The sequence below is a fragment of the Nanorana parkeri genome, unplaced genomic scaffold, assembly GCF_000935625.1.
Source record: "Nanorana parkeri isolate BGI_ZX_2015 unplaced genomic scaffold, ASM93562v1 scaffold334, whole genome shotgun sequence".
NCBI lineage: Eukaryota > Metazoa > Chordata > Amphibia > Anura > Dicroglossidae > Nanorana > Nanorana parkeri.
Window position 1 is genome coordinate 831277 of NW_017306602.1, and position 20104 is coordinate 851380.

Below are 20104 nucleotides of genomic sequence, written 5' to 3' on the forward strand. Positions count from 1 at the left end.
TGAGAGCAATCATTTTAGGGCCATCAATCACTGATAACACTAAACTGATGAGCGGTAACAGCTTTTAAAGCGTCGCCTATGGCCAATTTTGGGTATTATCGTTTTTTGAGGTTTCGCACGCGGACACAATTTTAAGGCTTGACATGTTTGGTGTCTTTTTACCTGACGTGACCCCGTCTTTTATATTTTACGAAAAAATTGGGTAATAATAAATGTTTTATCATTTAATATAGGGGAAACTGTTTTTTTTAAAAATTTCGGTAATTTTTCCTTAATATAGTAAAAAATAAAAACCCCAGTGGTGAATAAATACCACCAAAAGAAAGCTCTCTCTGTCCCCAAAAAAGGGTATAAAATTCATTTCAGTACAGCGTTGCATGACGTAATAAATGTCAGTTAAAGTACCGCAGTGCTGAATACTGAAAAATGGCCTGGATTGGAAGGGGGTTTAACACCGCGGATGTCAACTGGTTAAGGCTGAATTGCTCAGCATGACATCCAGGCAATTTTAACTTTCAGGATTGATCAGCATTTGCAGCCTCCATATTCTCCCAGTAAAGACTGTCACAGCTTGGCGGCAATAACTCTAAAGACCAATTACATCTTGCCCTGAATCCAGGGGATTCTCATTCTTTTTCCACCCATGCCAGCAACATTGCCACTCTCCAGTCACAATCTAGGTTTTGCAAGAGGAAATGCCAATAAAATGTCTTCTAGGATGCTAGGATTAGCAAGGAGCAGTAGATGCTGCAAGAAGTTTGACTTCTAACGCGGTGTCATGTCAAACCGATGTAGAGGGTGAAGGAAGGTTTAATATCTCCTTGCTTTTCCTCTTCAATCCCACTGCTGAAGACATTAACCATCTTGCCTTCTATGGCCCTTTATTGACCTGTCTGGTGCACAATATTGTCAGATTCATCAACACCACTATCTACTGCTACTACATCTACTACAAATATATAGTAGGTATATGTGTGTTAGAAAAAAAATAGACAGGTCAGAAAATTGAAGCTGCCCAGATCCATTTATACCTAGCAAAAAAGGTGCATGTTTTGAGCAGTTCACTGAAAATAAAAAAAAAATTCCCTGCATCCACTCCAGCCAACCTGAACAGAACACCGAGCTATAAACTGCTTCTACCTCCAAGGTAGGCCCTTTCTCAATGTAACCATTTCCCTGTATGTCCCAGTTTTGGTGATCACATTAGCGTTTTGTCTTCGTTTACATGTTTGCTTCTGCATATTGTAGCAAATGTATAAGCGTATTAATGCACCTCCAGTAGGCATCGTTTTCCTTGTATCTGCTTCCTGCTTTTTTGTTGTTGTGCTGTGTAGTTGTGCTTTCTGAGCAATTCTGAGTCATGTCATCTATCACATTTTTTCTCTGTCCTAGTTAGCATACATATCACAGGCAATGTCCTATGAGACCCTCCAACGCATTCAGCAATCCTTGTAATTGTGGTCACAGGGATCATACAGCATTTTCCTTGCCCTTACCAGCCGTATTAGATGTTGCTAGGAGGAGGTGACTGGTATACACAAAAATATACCCAAAATACGCTAAATGCATGTACGTGTGGTTTTCATGTGTTTCCATTGAAGTCTTTTCGGCCCACAACACACTATGTAGCACCAAAAGAAGCACATGCATCTTTTCCCAAAGTCTCACTGTACAGGTGGGAACGTGCTGCATAGAAAAAAAAAATGGAAATCCTCTTTTCGTGCATTGTCGCATGATGATGGATGGATGAGATGTCTTGGTGTGGCAGTGTGGCTTCAGGAATTAACAAATGTATGCATAAAAAACCTATGTTTTTAATACAAATGTTAGAAACAGTGTATAGGTTGTTGAATAGATTTTTGTAATACTTAAAAATATATTTGTGTCTATTGAGAAAATAGACACCAGAAGTGGTGGAAAAGGAGCTTTAGCTTAAAGGAGAACTATGGGGTAAGTGTTTTTCCCCATAGTTCTCTTTAGGGTCAAAGGAAGACATATACTAACCTCCTTCTGTGACCCAAAGCTCAGTATATAGCGGGCTATGTACTGTATGTTTCTGCTCACTTCCCTATTGATAGAGCCGACCTGTGATAGCTTCTTTGTCACAGGTTGGCTCTAACTATGAGGAGGAGTGGAAATCACTCACCTCATAGTTCTTTAACCACCTGCTGCCCGGCCGTTGTAATTAAACGGCCGGACAGCGGCTTCTTGAATGCGGGTAGGCGTTTTTAAACGTCCCATCCCGCCCCGCTCGTGCCCGGCACACTGTAAACAGCTAGCAGTGGCTGTTTACGTACAAGCGTTCGGGCGTCTGTGGAGATGCCCGATTGCTTGTAATAAGCATCCGCTGTGCCCGGTGTGAGCCCGGGACCAGCACAGCAGCTTTGCGGCCGGAGATCAAACGGAGCTCAGTACATGATCTCCGTTTGATCTCCTCCTCCTCTATGGAATGCAGGAAGTGATATGTATTACATCACTTCCGCATTCCTCTGTCACTTCCCGGTACAGAAACCGGAGAGAAGGTGGTGAAGCAGGTGTTTGCTTCATCAGCTTCTCTGGGGTTCCCTAGGTGACATTAGGGGTCTTAAAGACCCCTTAGTCCCCTATGTGATAGCAATAACGTTAAGTGAAAAAAAAAAGTGTTTGGTGTCTATTTACCCGATGTGACCCCGTCTTTTATATTTTGCAAAAATGTGGGTAATAATAATTGTTTTATAACATAACGTAGGGAAAACAGTTTTTTAGCAATTTTCGGTACTTTTTTCATTATATAGTAAAAAATAAAACCCGCAGTGGTGATTAAATACCACCAAAAGAAAGCTCTATCTGTCCCCAAAAAATGGTATAAAATTCATTTCAGTACAGCGTTGCATGACGGCATAAATGTCAGTCAAAGTACCGCAGCGCTGAATACTGAAAAACGGCCTGGACAGGAAGGGGGTGTAAACACCCCGGTCAGCAAGTGGTTAAGCAAACATTATTGTGTTATTATGGCAGATCTACTGTATATAACTATGCACTCACCATCTGACCAAGCCATAGCATCATCCATAGCAGTGGGGATCCCCTTCCAGAGAGTAGTCTCCATCGGATAGCCATCATCCATTCTATGCTCACGCTCATTGAAACACCAGAAAAGATTTTCTTTAAACAAATATGTTTTATCATTGTGAGACCAAGAGAAGGCAGCATCCACACCCCCTGGGGGCAATCCAAAGTCTGTGATGGGCCGGGGATATCCTTCTTCCACATTATTGTCTTTGAACACCCAATAACGGTCACCTAAAACAGAGGGGTAGAGAGAGTGGAAAACGGTTTTAAATTAATTGAGATTTAGTCCATAAAACAATTCTATAACAACGTTGGAGGAAACATTGAGGTGCTTTGTAAATATACAGATTGTAAGGATTATGTATTGTAGATGAACGTATAGCCCACCATCCATTATGTAAATTAACTTCTACAGGACCGCCGCATGTAAATACATCCTGAAGCAGTTATACCAAGATCACGGCTGCTGCATCTTGGTGCAGTTTTAAAAAGCCGGCGATGGCTGATCACATACAAGCAATCTGGCAGCAACAGAGCTGTACGGTATCGGCTCCCCCCCCCCTCTGCCGCCCTGGAATGGCACGACAGGTCTGTTCACTGTCCACGCTTCCAGCAGCTGATTGCTCCTCTGATTACTGAAAGCAGAAGTGACGTGTTTTACATCACCTCCGGTTTCAGTGTTTAATTTCTCCGGCTGCTCTAGCCAGAGAAGAAGCTGATGAAGCAGATCTGTTACATATTTTGAGTATGGTAGTTTTTTTTTTGCAATTTCACGGGCGCTCGCAAATTTAAGGCTTGATGTGTTTGGTATCTATTTACCCAACATGTCCCCATCTCAAAAAAAGTGAGTATTATATTCAGTTTCTGTGCACTACATTTATTTTAGTGTATTTTATCCTACAAATACTGGTTTGATAAACATTTGCGCAAATATCGTGCAACATAAAAAATGATAACTACCATTTTTTTATTCTATAGGGTCTCTGCTTTCAGAAAATATATAATTGTTTGGGGTTTTTTTTGTTGGTTATGTGTTTAGATGAAGCACTGAGATCTTGAGGAATGCTGAATTAGGTTTTACTTGCTTAGAAGAACATTACATGTATGCATACAACATTATGAGGAAAACATATAGAGAAAAAACAACAACTTCCTGTGTATCATAGATAAGCATGCACATAGAGACTAACATTGCAATACTCTGCCATCTACAGCTCAAAGTATAAGTATATCAGTATATTCTGTTGTATTTCCAACAGCCCTTCTCAACAGCATAGTTGTCTTTGCTTAGCAACATTTCAAGCTTGAACTTCCATAGCTGGTAGTTGGCATTGTTGAGCTTTGTTAATGCAAACTTCCTATCTGAACTGCTTGCCATCTTTCAGTAGCTTGGATGCGGCTTATGTTGACTTGCAGTGTTCTGTTTAGTGCCTGGGCCCATAACCTGTTGGTTATGTGTTTAGATAAAGCACTGAGATCTTGAGGAATGCTGAATTAAGTTTTACTTGCTTAGAAAAACATTGTATACATGTATGATTACAGCATTATGAAAAAAACATTTAGAGAAATAACAACTTTCTGTGTATTATAGATGAAGCATGCACATAGAGACTAACATTGCATTACACTGCCATCTACAGCTCAAAATACAAATGACACAAGTATATCAGTATATGCTATTGCATTTCCAACAGTTTTAAACTGTTTTCTAGCCATAAATTCAGATTTTATATGTGCATAAATTATGAAATTGCTCCAGAAAGCAAGTAGTTAAAGACTAGAGAAAGATTTGTTGGCCATACATGGCTTGAATTCAGACTTCCTGCTGAATTGGCCGAAATTGAAGCTGTAGGTAGCCCTGTCAGCACCACAAAATTCTATTTCAAAATCGACTGAGCTTTGCTGCAGCTGTGTGCATACAATAGCCGGCAGTGGAAATTCCTCCATCCACGCTGTATAACGTATTTGATGGAATCTATTGATTTTCTCCCCTTTAGCCTGCAAGCTGACTGAAAGAAAATGAAATGTGTATGACTAGTATTACAATCCCTGTTTGGTTTTAATGATACCTGTGTCCCCACTGGGGAGATTTGCCTTGAAGAAGAACAGGATTTTTAGAAATTAACCCTTGTAGTGGAGCTACACCCACACTGCAAGGGTGAGGTGCTTGTTTTGGTATAGGGGTGAAAATAAAGATGAAATACTCGCCCGATCCTTGGTCATCGGTCCTTCTCCTCCGCTCTGGTTGTGGTATGTCCCTCAGTGTACTTGCATGTAATGGACCTGCATTAGACTTGTTGACGTCACAGGTCCTTAGACCGCTGGAGCCCGGGGGAGAAGAGGCTATGGGGACCAGTTTAGCAGTCAGGTGGGACCATGGATCGGATGAGTATTTCTTCTTTATTTTCGCCCCTAGACAAAACACGGACTTAACCCTTGCAGTGTGGGGGTAGTCCAAATGCAAGGATTAATTTTTTTCAATCCTGGATTACTTTACTTTCCTGTTCTGATGACATTTGTCATCCAGAAAGAAACTGAATGAAAAAGCTGATTAAAAAAGCTGTAACCTTTGGAGGAGGTAAGGCAACATTTCACAGTGGCAAAAATGCTTATGGTGACAACTGTCAAAGGTTAGATCTCTCCTCACTTTGGTGAGATTTCCTCTTATTTCATTGGCATTTTTCCACAAGGGTGTATACCGAAGGTCTAACCATTTCCTATTCTAGAACAGAAAAAACTTTTGTGAATGGCCTCGACAATGGCTTCCCAAAATCACCTCTCACCCCAATAAAGTAACATACGAAATTAACACAAACAAAATAGGGATTTAAAGAGAGTTATGAGACCAATGCATGGATACATTTTAGCAAAATGTATTGTACATAAATAAATAGGATAAAAGTATATATTCGATTATTGATAGTATACAATACCGCCATTACAGCTTAAAAAGGCATATGCCCAGATAGCCACAACATCAACCAGATATCTTGTTACACAGCCAGTGTTTCAAACATATTATTTGTTAGACATCCAATATATGTAAAACTGACATATTCGGTCCCTAGGGAAGATTGTTGTTAAAATAATAGACTGGTGACAGGGTCTCTTTAGTGTGGTGTTTTATATTTGCATGTATACAACACATATCATATTTAGATAAACAGATGATGATTTCATTTATATTTTGTCTTGCATTTTTAATGTTATTTTTAGGGATGTCCCGATACCACTTTTTCAAGACCAAGTACAAGTACAAGTACTGTGCCTCATGTACTTGTCAATACCAATTACCGATACTTTTTCTTAAACGGACATGTGAAATTTAAAAAAAAACCAATACAGACTGATGATTTTAGGTACTAGTATTGGTATTGGGACAGTTGGACGTTAATAGTTGGACGTTCCCTATTATAATGTGATAACCTGCATGATAAGATGATGGTGACATTGGCTCCAGTTAAGGCTAAGCTGACATGTCATATTAACTGCATGGTAAGTTTAATTATTACTGTCATTTAAACTTGCTGGGTGAGTCATTAAGACTGTATTAATAGCATAGTTAAGGTTTCCATTTGCAAGTATGATCAGAATGCAGTGTATACACTGAGGAACACACATGACAGTGTACAGAGAGGCCATGCTAGAGATCTGTCACACTGACCTGTATGGACTCGCCAAGTATCATAAACACATGGATCAGATCTACACTGGAGTCTACAGGCATCTCTATCCAGAGCACATACAGGAAAACACTGGCAACTTTCCATACATTAAACATGTCACATACTCTGTACATGGCATCCAATCAGCACAAAACCCATTTGAAATAACAATAGCATTGTCTTAATTCCAACTCATCATAGGGAGGGGTGCTAATGCAAGATTCATCCCAAATTTCCAATTTCCAATTTTAGATAACATGCAGTTGTAGAACTCCAAGTCTCAGCATTTACAGACTGCAGGGTCCATGCTGGGACTTGTGTCACATCGGCTGCGGATCTACAGGTTGGATTCCCCAATCTGATCCATAGAACTGGCCCGTCTTACCTTGGTCCACTGATGCCTATCTGGGTCGGAGTAAGTCCTGTCCACAGCTATCCCCGTATTTTTACAGCATGATTGCTCAGGAGATCTCAAGGCACAATAGACAGCCCGAGCTTGTCTTCCTCTGTTCCCTTCCCCCTCCGTGAGAGATAAGGCAGCTAGCACAGCCACATAATAAATCAGCCCAGTCACATAATAAATCAGCCCGGTGCTCTGCTGGTCTCTGCAGGAGGGTGCAGGGCTCCAGGGCTGTCCGGTGCTGTGCCGGTCTCTGGGGGCCCCAGGAAAGAGGAGGAGGAGATTTGGGGCCAGACAGGCACTGTCAAAGACAGCTGTCTCAGGTCCCCAGCAGGCTGCTTGAAATCCCCAGCAAGCGCAGGAATTTAGGCAGCCGAACGTCTTAAAAAATTTAAAGGCCGGTATCGGCCTTAAGAATCGGGGCATTTTCACGAGTACAAGTACTCGTGAAAATGCCCAGTATCGGGACATCCCTAGTTATTTTCACTATACACTGGAAGCATTGCAAACATTAATTACACTTCAGGCACCCATGTGTCACAATCAAATGTCACCAAATTTGGACAAAACCCATGTTTGGTACCCAAGCAAAAGTTGGTGACTTGCTACACACAGATATATGCTTGATATAAAGCATATACATTATGATGGTTCTTCCTTCCAATATTATCTGCAATTAGGAGATAAATATGTGATATTCAAACAAGGTGCAATTTCTCCAACATGAAGCATGAAGGCAATTTAAACTGAGAAGAAGCATCTTTCTTAGAACCACTTCAGAAAAAGCTTATAAAAATAACCTCCAAATTGAATGCCCTACTAATGAACACACAAGAGATCCCCGATGTTAGAGCTAAATCATGATAACAGCATGACATCTCTCCCTGCTGAAAGAAGAATGGTATGAGGTGCTGAGGACTTATTAGACACGGTTATGCCCCCTTGAGACAAACTGGTTAAGATGTAGTACCCATATGATACATCCCATTCTGCTACTAGGTTACACAACTTACTTACTAAAAAACATGTTATAATGCATGAGATCCCCAGACATGCTTTCCCTGAAAAACATGACAACAGGCATTTGTAGTGCTCATTAATGTGTTCTATGCTTTTGCTGACTGCAATAAAATGGAATCTCACTGCAATACTTTCTGTTCCCATTGGATGAAACACTTTAGTACGTGACTAAGCTATAGGTTGACATGCAAGATAAGTTTATCAGATTTCATAGAATTTGGGAAATGTGAGAGGTGTTTTCTCTGAATGTAGACAATAGACCAAGATGTGCACTTATAATTCTGGATGTGTTGTACTTTTTTTCTTTGTTTCCTTCTGTACTTTCTGTAATTGAAAAACAAACAATAAAAACATTTATCATGTGTGAAAGGGAATATATTATTACACTTACCCTTGAAGAAGACAATTTTATGGTCTGTGGTCCGCTCGTATATTGCATCTACGCTATCCATGTTCAGAGGAAGCCCTCTCCAGAAACGATGGATCTGAGCAGGTTGGAGGGAGACCAAATGCTTATTTCGCGTAAGTCTCCAGAAATACTTCCCTAAAAAGCAAAAGGCAAATTTTATGTACAAACTAGTAATCATATCTGCAATATTGGCTGGTAGTCATGCAGGAAATAGTTGTCATGTAACTCCTAGATGAATAATGCAACTTGCAGAAATTTAATAAGGTATAGGCAGCATGTATACCAGAGGATGTCAGGTTGGAATTGGGGTGCTAGTATCTAACCGTAAATAAATATCTATTTATAAGGTATAAAAACCAAAAATATACTAACTGGCAATTCTGTCAAGTCAGGTTTGTGGTTATCATTGTGACTGAACAAAAGTGTTTATGGCTGCATAAAAATGGATTGTTAGGGCTTCATGTTCTACTGTGTTATAAAGAAAACCCTGGTGACCAAATATGAAGTGTGGAGGTCTTCCAAATGGGCACAAATAAAGTAATAACCAAATAGAGCTTTGACAATTACCTACTTTATTTTGTAAAAATGTTTATTTATTTGTCTGTGCCCCCCTGTTGAAGAATCTGCTTATTTTCTATCTTGGTGTCAGAAGACAAAAATCCCCAGGAGGGTGTTGGTTATTCCCCTTCTGCAGTGTAATAGTTTTTCCTCTTCATGACAGAGGTTGCTATTTTGCACTGGTGATCGAGACAGGATATTGGGTGCAGCGGTAGGGGTTGGGGATCCTTGTGGTACTGAACTGTCTATTTGCTCCCCTTCCTTCCTGGAATTTTAGTTGTGTAAGTCCCTTTATTGATGTTCTTTGTGACCTCTTGTATATTTTTGCTCTATGTATTATTTTGAACTCTTTTACCTACTTCTCATGTTTCTAAATAAAGAATAAAGAAAATATCCCCAAAGAAGTTCTAACCTTTCCCCATTCTGTACCAAACAAATTAAAGTTTGGCTGGAGTTGAGCTTAAAAGGATAACTGGACTTTAAAACGAAGTGCACTTATCCTTTTTGTCCCTTTCCCTAACCTATTCTAACCCACCATCTCTTTCCACAGATGCATATTTACCTCGATCCAATGGACATTTAACTCCAGTGCCACAAGTCTGGCTGTACCTGTGCATTACAGCCCCATTTTTATTTATATCAGTACTCTAAGACATGAATTAATAGCTTAGAGACCCAATTGTTGTAAGGTGAGGCTAACTTCAAAATACTTTTATGTAAGACAATAAACTTTAAGGAGTGAACTATACATTGATGTATTATGTTGTGAAATATTTATTGATGTTTTATATACTCCAATAGTGCCTTAACAGAGACTCCTCTGTTTAATTAATCTCATCCTTCAAACCTTAGACACTTTTCGGAATATGCTGTGTTGTACTTTTATAGATAAGACTGTATTTGAGTGTGTACCTTAAAAGTCATTGTTACTACATATCCAAACAAAGCCCTACTTGCTAGAAGCCATTACAAAGAAGTTGCACTCTCCTGCTGGATTTTGTAAATATTTTATACCATGGTGAAGCCACTTATAGAAGTTTACCTTCCCTACAAGTGGGCTGGAAGTCTCTAAACTAAAAATGTGAGGGGGATATAAGACCTGGACATATGTGTCCTGGTCTTATATCCTGGTCCAAAATTGCAGAGTCTCTCCTTATATTTCTGAAGTTGCAACATTTGGATTTATTGTCATAGTTAACTGATGTATGAAATTGCTGTATTGCTTGCAGCCAAAATTTTAATCTATTTTATTTTAAAAGCATAACACGATAGTTACCATCCATCCTATTTATATACATATACACAGACTGTACTATACTCCTTTTCTGAAGCTTCTAACTGCATATTTGTTTTGTCCTAAACCAGACAGCCAGAGTAATTTGTTTGCATCCACACACATTTTAGAAGTCCATATAAGCCACGCTATGGGCAAATTTTTACTCTGTTAACTTCCCAAGATCCCTGTGCTGAGTGTTATTAGTTATTGTGTTCTCAGTTATTGCTATTGAATTTAGGATTACAGCACCATATCCCTCTATGTTACAGAGAAAAGGAGAGGGTCCTATCTTGTTTCTGTTCTACTGATGCAGAAGGGTGGGTGAGTGTTATTGTCCTAGTGTGTTAAGTGTGTTACTGCCAGAATCACTGGGTGGTCACCACATCTAAGGATTGGTAAGCTGTAAACTTGTGCGCCGTAAAAAAATTTGTTCTGTTTCGTTCCGGAATATCCGTTATTTCGTATTTTCGTAATTCGTAACTGAACTCAATTCGGATTCGTACGAAATACGAATTTTCGTTAGTGGCGATGATCCGCTTCGGCTGCAGCGTCTCAGTATACCGCGAGCTGTAGCTCGCGGTATACTGAGCTTAGGGTAACGGGAGGACGCTAGTTTGTGCCCTCCTGTTACCCTAAGGAGAACTATGGGGAAAAACACCGACCCCATAGTTCTCCTTTAAATCATTTTAGGTGATATGATACCTTCCTTTATTCTACATACAATATGAGCTCTGGAAATTAATACAAATGTTGCACTAGAAACATCTTATATGTTTTGTGATATCCTAGAGTTTCATTAGGTTATGTATGGCTGATCAATGGTTGTGAAAATGGAAATACAACTTACAGTATGTCTTTTAAAATACAATACTCTCCTGTCCAGAATATGAAAATTCCTAGTGACTCCCTATAACGGAGCTTACGACAAATCTCAGGGAAAAAAAGAACGTTTACGAGGCAATTTGCAGTATGTTACAGCTCAGATAAGGAGAACTTGCATACATAAGGAACAGATGGCCTAAAAGTAACTTACTCATTTGGGAATTTTGTAGAGCTAGAAATATTGTCTCCAATTCAGTGACTCTTCTATGCCACAAATCCCAAGATGGTTTAATGGTGCCCAGGAACCTACTTTTCCAGTGAATTACACTGTTGCAATAATTTACCTTCAGTTACTTTATGAAGTAGCGCAAGAAGAAACAGAAGGTTAGGCTCTGTTTGCTTCAGCTTACAAAGAGAAAATTGAAGCTGATACACAAGGTTTTTTTTCTACACAGGAGACTAGCCATGCATATCCTAATAAAGGGAAAGGTTATTAAGTATACATAGGTTCCACCTTTTGATGGTAATGCTGAGACATCTTACCAGAAATTAGAGCGGTAAGACATCTGACCATCTTTAAACCAACTTAGACCCAGCGTAACATTACTTTGTGACTTGGCTGAGTGGTTTAATAGCTAAGAATGCTTTGTTTCCTATAACAAGCAATTCCAATGTTTGGAACCCCTTCACGACCTAACCATTCACCAGCTGTCACACTAAGCTTTGGATTGGGGCAGAATTGCACCATGTAGGGAAACCCTTAAAGCCCCCCTTACATGACAGTCAGGAAAATATCTCACCAGGAGCAGGGCACTACCTCTCATTTCAAAGTAATTTTTGAAGATGTAAGCTCTGTGAAATTAAAGCTTGGGCCTAGAGGTTCTATGCCTACATGTACAACTCTTGCTAGATCTTGGGGATACTTTGTGTGTCTAGTATTTTTGCCCTTCATTGACAGTACCTGTTCTATTTAACTGCCAAAACTGTTATTCTGTTAATATAACTGTTATATATAACTGTTATATTATGAATTCATCATCATCAAGAAAAATTAAGGACTTGTAGGTTTCACCAATAGTTGTTTATGTTTTATTTCTATTCTATCTATTTATTTTTATTTATGGACCACATAACCAGGAGTTTGGCAGGCTTGTGTCTTTTGCGCTAATACTTTAAAAGATGTCCACCTTTCTCACCAAAACGTTAGGATTCATGTATCACAGTTTTTTAGGATTCTAAACTAGTGATAGAGATAACTTTTGTGCAGTATAATAACATCATTGTTGCTATATCTGCATTTGTTCCCTCCATTTTCTATTTGTAAGTATAGAGATGTTCCTGGTTTATCATGGCCCACAATGTTTGCGACCCAGTTAAGGTTGTAGCTTAGTGGCTCAAAGCAAAATTTGAACCAGTGACTATAATGCCATCTCCTCATAATACAATTACCGTATATACTCGAGGTACCTAATTTTAGCCAAAAAAACTGGGAAAAAGTATTGACCCGAATATAAGCCGAGGGTGGGAAATGAGGCAGCTACTGGTAGATAGATACCATTAAAATACATTAATATTTATTTAAAAGAAAAATAACCTAGCTCTGTAAGTGGAAAAGGGGGTACAGGGCTACATATCATGTACTACGGATCATTTATCTGAAGCCTGCAGTTGAAAATTAAAAAAGGTACAAATTGCAAAAATGGTCTGGCCAGCTGAGGTTAAAAGTGCAGGGCCTGGCAGTGAAAGGGTTAAAGTTGTTCTGGGTTCTGAATGCGTTTTGTGGATTTCTTCAGGAGAAAGATGGAGGTGCATGCATAAAAGCAGTACTGTAATACACTCATCATTCGCAAGGATTCAAATAGAATGGTCAGATAGTGTTCTGTGCTCAGGTATGTGAAGCAGATTAAATGTAAGACTGCCAATCCAATTGCACACCAAAATATATTGTAATTTCTCAATTATTGAGATCATTTTTAAATACCTCCAGTTACGGGGCGCTTTCTGTTCCAAGATGAACACAGTAAGTTTTGACTGACTGTACTGCAGGAATCTGTTTTAGTTGTTTTTTTGATCATTCATTTTGATATTGTAATGCATCATATTTAAAAATGTATGATTTGGAAATGATACATTATCTGTTAAATACAAAAGGTACTTAAGTCTCATATATGCTCATTTTCTATGTGTTGTAACAGCCATGAAAGGTCTCCTGAACTAAAATGCATGACATGAATGAGGGAAGACTCAAACATTCTTCATAGGGGTTAGAGCTCAGCCGACATGGTTTATGGACTGCCCTTGCAACCAATGTAGACTGCCCACTGTCTAATGAACAATGATCTGTAAAAGTGCTCAGACTGTATAGCACAAAAAAAGAGTATATGACTGTCACCAGCAAAAGGGCAATACCGATGACCTAAAATTTCTGGATATGTTACAAAATCACAAGTATAAACTGATTACAGAAGAAATTCCATGTCTGGGGCATCCAGCTGATAGAGAAATATGAAAAGAGCTAAATGAGTAGACATTCTTATCTTTCTACATCTGTAAAAAAAAAAAAAAAAGAGTAAAATGTTATAGCTGTGATTACTGAACAAAGAACGCACATATCCTACCTTTAAAAAAGAACGCTTCTCCTCGGATCTGAGCCACTGCATCGAAATGTGTGTTACATCTGTCAGGCTCATCCTTTCTTGGTCTATTAAAAAGGAACAAAAACAGATAACTAAATTATGTAATGGTCAATATTTTCTGACACCAAAGAGACATTTGCTTCAGAGTCTTGCAGTATTTCCACTGTGACAGCTTTCCACTGTGGGTTCAGTCATAAATGGAAGAAAGAGCCAAGCTTGAGGCCGCACAATGTAAATACTTATTTTCAATTGCAAGCATTGTGCAGTGCCTGCATTTATTATCTCATTTCAGTCACCAGGAAGGCAGATAAGCTCAAAAGACAGAAGGATCATCCGTGCAACGATTCACATGAAGAATGAAAATGTTTGGAAAATTGATGAGAAGTGTGAGTTGTGTTTGAGATACAAAAACATAATCTGAACTGTCTTGCCTGACAACTTCAGTGTGAATCTTTACTTGTCATCTAATCTTATTATAGTTGTGTAACCAGTGTGTACATCTTTGCTTTTTCCTTTTACTTTGAGTCTAACTATGTTTTTGCCAGTGATCAAGTAAGATAATTCTGTTAGAGTAGGGGCAAAAACAAATGAATAGTGATAAAAGTCCCTAATATTTGTCATAAGGATGTCCAAGCATGTTGTAAAGATTGCATGATAACCATTGTATTAATTTTCTATACAATGGAATGGATTTCTACATGGAATGATTCTTTGCTGTGCAGGTGTGAAATATTTTATTTAGGAAGCAAAGGCATGGCAACTTTCAGCATAGTTATGAGAAAATATCAGAGAAAGGGAAAACATATTCTCATTTTCTGCAAACATTACCCCAAGGATCTGTAATAAATCAATTTGTATAACTTCGTGCGTGTCACATACAGAGGCAATTACCTTAGGGCTCTACTAAAGATTACATAGTGATTGGTGTTCAGAATAATTTTAAACTCTGAAATGTTTTTTTAAAATAGTTGATGGTTCTCAGCCAGAGATACAGGTACCCAGGAAGTATGTATGATATCTTCAGAGGGGTTCATTTGATTCCTGTACATAATAACAGTTTCAACAATAACACAATATATATAAAGCAGGCATCAGTAAAAATCTCTAGTTATTTGAAGGAGAAGTAAAATGTGCTCTTCTCAGCACTTACATTCTTCTCCAGAGCTCATTAGAGGGACATATGGGAGGAGACAGGCACAGCTGGCTCTGGCTCTAGAGAGGCAGAGCCAGCTGTCAATCAGGCAGCGGGGTGGATCCCGGCAATATTGTCAGAATCTTTTTCTGACATATGCCCGCTAGGTGCTGACTTTGGGTCACAGGAGTATACTAGTAAATGTACTCATTTGATGCAAAAGGGGACTAAAGCCAAAAAAAGTTTATCTTTAGTTTTCTTTTTTTAAAATGTACCCAAATGAAGAAGTATTTGGTAACAGTTCGAATTTTAAACACAACCATTTAAGAGCAGGCACCCTAGTAATATTTCCTGTAACACAAGTACTGCAAAATTTCTGACAGGTAAAGGGCAGTAGGATTCTTAGGTTTATGGGTGCCTATATGTATTCCTATTCCTAGAAGCATATAGGTAACTGTAAGGTTGTTTTAAAACCTATCCAAAAGGTCAATAGGCCATTGCTTAAAAAAAAATCTAACCAGCTGATTTCAGTATCTCCAATGGTATTGCTGTCAAAATTGCAGAGTCTCTCCTTATATTTCTGAAGTTGCAACATTTGGATTTATTGTCATAGTTAACTGATGTATGAAATTGCTGTATTGCTTGCAGTCAAAATTTTCATCTATTTGATTATAAGAGCATAACACGATAGTTATCATCCATCCTATTTATGTACATATACACAGACATACTGCATTACTGTATCATAAAATGGAACGGGAATCATTGTATTGCTGTAATTGTTTCTATGATAATATCATAAAATGGCCCATAAATGTACCTATAGTGTCACCTTAAAAATGACTTAATTTTCAGTTTGTGATATATATCGAAAGCAGCATTTTGTTCTACCTTAACATCTTTATGATTTAAGAACGTTTGCATTCTTGAAAAAATAATGTATGCACTAGAAAGTGAAAATATGCTTTATGTGCGCATATGATAGGATTCTTTTCTGTAGCGTGGCCTATTCATTTTTATAGCCAATTATTCAATGCTTCAGCAACAGCATTTAAAATAAACATTTTAAAGAAATATGGGGGCTGGCCTGCTGACCTGCTTCTGAAAATGATAGTTATCTGGCTCTTATGGTAACCTTCTGGCATCAATAGTTTGGGTCGCTAACCTGAAACAAGTATGCATATTAGGAAAGTATTAGAGAAGTCAGACACCCTTATCTACATACATCTGTGTCAGCAACCTAAACTTTTGAAGATGGAGGTTCAGACAACAGTTATTTGCTGAGTGAGAAGTTAGCCATGGTATCCAACATGTTTCTCCTAGGAAAGTGTTAAAATAATTTGCGCTAATCATCATAAAGCACTGCCACTGAAGCTGAACAAAAAAAAAAACTAATTAAAAATGATACTGTTATGGGAACATGATTCTTAAAGGGTCAAAAACTTTTCCGTACCAAGTTTTATTGCTGCATATCAAGGACTCAACAGGGAAAACAGTTTTTTTTTTAGATATGAGGGTCACACAAATTTTAAATGTATATAAAGTTGGAAATTTGACCAAGTTTTGGTATATAACACCCATTTTTGTCATGCCTAACCCTTTCTGGGACTATTTATCATAATTTATTTAGGTATAATAAAGTAAAAGTGCAATATGCACTGTGGATAGCAGCCCATAACATCCAAACAACATTAATTTAGTATAGTTAAATGAAAAACAGCAGTTTAGGTTGGTTGAATGACTTTTTGTTGGCTTGCTATAGGTCACTGCATTTAGCACATTGCTCTCTGACTTATGGCTATAATGAGATACATTATGAAAACACTGTAGACATTTATCACATATACACAGCCATGTGTCTGTAACAAATGACTTCTTACTGGATGGTAGAACGGTTCTCTGGCAGATCAGGTAGAAATGGATGATCTTCATCTCCATTTACCTCTGGCTTTGCTGTGGGGGACACAGATTCGCGGACTCCTGGGGTGAGAGAGGGTGAAGGATTAGAGGCCATGTGAGACACTGGAACAGAAAATAAGACACAGCATCTTCCTCAAAAACTAATTTCACAAACACTGCACCCAGACATAAACTGAAAAACTAATAAGTTCACACAATAATTGGATTTTCTAGAACAATGTTTTCCAGCTAAGGATCTGACCCTACAAGCAGCTCCTGACTTTGATGTGAAAAGAACTAGGATCGAGGCAAATGGTATATTTGTTGCTTACATATATTTTGTAGATGCAATATCTATTATATCTAAGTCTCCCAAAGATAACATAAAAGGGCCTCAAATCATCAATTATACATTTGGTTTATATTTTTAACATTCATGTATAAATATATACTCATTTAAAGGAGCATCTCAGAAATGTCTGAAATGAAAGGGAGCAATATGTTTCAATACAAAACAGTTTTTCAGTAATCCTAGATCAAGTTCCATTTTTAAGCTGCTCTAAGTCTTATCTGGTAGCTAGCATGAAACAATAGATTACACAATAAAGTTAAATCAATGTCAAGGATATAATTTTCTTAAACGCGTATGAGTATAGGCCATTGTTATAAATGCTTTAAATTCAATTAAATGCAATCTAAATAAATTTTTTGTTGAATGTGTATGCTAGGAAAGAATGAAAGTGGGAAGGGTATAGAAAAAGAAAATCTAGATACAGTGAGGTTAATTTAATTACACTATGGATTAGCAGTAAAACTCATCAGACTTTAGTTTTGCAGGAACAAAGTCCCATTGACAACACACAACATATCAAGTCTACGATGCTGCTCCCCTTCATCAAGTGGAACGGACCGACAGCTGTAGTCAAAGAAATGGATCAGCTGGAAACTTGGTTTTGGACTTTTGATATCCTACACTTAATTAGTAAGTGCATTACTTTAACAAAATTGCCTAAACATACAGTGCTATTCCAATGCACTTTTGTAAAGCCAGAAGCAGAAAGGCATTGCAGCCGCACCCAACAATTTTTTAACTTAGCGCAGACTCTTTTGTTATATTTTTTGCATACAGCTTTTTATCTACTCTTTTTATATAAGCATGGCATTTGCTTTGTAGCTTCTTTTAACTCGTATTATTTTTATTAATATTATTTTATACTTCCTGGCTTTCTTCAGTGAGAAAGAGGAATACCTTTTAGCGCAAAGTATGCAGGCAAAAGGCACACCTCTACTGCACCTCTCCAGTTACCTAGCCCATGAAGAATTCATGTAAAAGATGACTGGCTAAACTCACAAGTGCTTTTTAATCTACTACTTCAAAAAACAGATACAATCATCTTAGATTTTGGATAAGGCTAGGTTTACTATAACACATTCAGTAGTTAAACAGTAATGTTTTTTTAAAAAAAGGTCTTTACATGGGAACAAAAAGAGGGTTAACACAGGGGGAAAGAGGTACAGATAGGTTCCATAAGAGGGACTGTTGCTCCAAATGAGGGACAATAGGGAGCTACACTATTTGTTGTCTGTCACTGACCAGTTTAAAGGTCATTACATGAAAGGATGTGGGAAGACACTCATTAGTTAGTGGGGCTGTTGTGTACCCATAAAGTGCCTTTAAAAAATTAATTCTCTTGTGTTCTATGTTTGCTGTTACTAATAATAATGATATTGGTGCACTTTAACATTGTTAACGCTATTAGTGCACTTTAACGTTGCAAGCAAAATATTTATTTATAGAAGACTTACCATAGAGTTGCCATATCCTAACTTTGTCATCATAAGGTAGGTTATACTTCAGAGGGTCACCCACTGGTCCTTGATAATAAGGTCTCATTATTGATTCCATATCAGAAATATGAGCAAGGCCAATTGCATGGCCAAACTCGTGTACTGCTACCGCAAACAGGTCCATACCATTGACGTCTGGAAAGACAGAGAAAACATGCAGTGAGATTGAGTTTACTATTCTAAGCGAAACTGCACTTTTAACACTTATCACCTAGCATTATAAACTGCAATTTAACTGAAAAAACCCATAAACATCTAGATGTTACCTCCAGAAATAAAGAACGCAAATCTGAACCTTTCCTTTAATAGCCAGCCTTGCACCCTTAGTCTTTTTATTGGTCAGTGAGGACATTCTTTACATTGAAAGAGAATTAGGAAGGCTTAGAAGGCAGGAGGGCAAGGCCAAGCTAAACTCACCCAAGGAAAATAAAGGTCTGCATATAAATCCAGTTGGCTATATCGCTGGATCCACTGATCCTCATAACACACAGTTTTCACTGAAGGTAACTCTGCTTATGCATTTTTTCATTATATGCAGTGTAGGTTTGGTTTAGGATTATTGGAATTTTGCATAGGTATTGTAAGAGAAGTTAACAAATTTGGCTATAAAATAAAAGATACAAAAGAGATTTGGGTAGCTGTTAAGGATCTAAATTTGACAAACCACCGTTGCCAGACTAGAACTAAGAATAATTATATTATATTACTTAGTGACATCTACTGGGAATATAGCAATTTAGTAAAAGTATCCTGCCAGATGCTAATATGACTTTTGAAAATATGAAACTTTGAATTACTCACCACAGGTCCCTTTGTTTTGTTTTTTTTAGCTACATTACATAATTTGCAGTCTTAAGATGAACACAAGCCAATGTATTCTGGTTACACCAGTAAAATTGGGGGAAACTGTGTACAGAGAATGTGAGAGACATAGGGGTCTATTCACGAAGCTGCCGAAGGCAGCCGAGTGAATGACCGATCTGAAGTGAAGGGAGCCGAACACTGTTCGGCTATTCACTTCAGGCTGGTACGGCTAATTTCAGCCGTACATCGGCTTGCTTCGTGTGGCTTCGGGTCGGCCGAAAAAGAGTGAAAAAGTTAAAAAAGTAAATAGCAAACGATTGTGCGGAGCTAGCAGTGACGGCTAGCTCTGCCCAATAGAGACTCAGCAGTGTTTCTCTACTTGGCGGCCGGGAGCAGGAGACTCCTGGGGCGCCAGGAGTTAGCTGTTTTGAGATCAGTGTCCCCGGCTAGCAGGTAACCAGGGACGCTGATCTCACTGCAAGTGGCTGGAGCAAGCCGTAAGATCACGGCTGGCTCTGCCCAGCTGTCAGAAGCAGGCTGTCGGCCGGTCACTCGGCCAGCATAGGCTTTCAGCACCGCTCCGC

At 38.4% G+C, this 20104-nt stretch overlaps 1 protein-coding gene across 2 annotated transcripts in view; it reads right to left on the reverse strand.

Moving 5' to 3' along the window:
• MMP17 (matrix metallopeptidase 17) overlaps positions 1 to 20104 on the reverse strand; it is a 130598-nt gene that overhangs the window by 3777 nt on the left and 106717 nt on the right. Inside the window, exons 5-9 of one of the 2 annotated variants that reach the window (XM_018558351.1) lie at positions 18675 to 18851; positions 16850 to 16949; positions 13820 to 13902; positions 8528 to 8680; positions 3025 to 3282 (exon numbers count right to left, since the gene is read on the reverse strand). In XM_018558351.1, coding sequence (XP_018413853.1) covers positions 3025 to 3282; positions 8528 to 8680; positions 13820 to 13902; positions 16850 to 16949; positions 18675 to 18851 — 771 coding nt within the window. Of the gene's footprint in view, positions 1 to 3024; positions 3283 to 8527; positions 8681 to 13819; positions 13903 to 16849; positions 16992 to 18674; positions 18852 to 20104 lie in introns of both variants that reach the window. The other variant, XM_018558350.1, reaches the window with a different exon arrangement.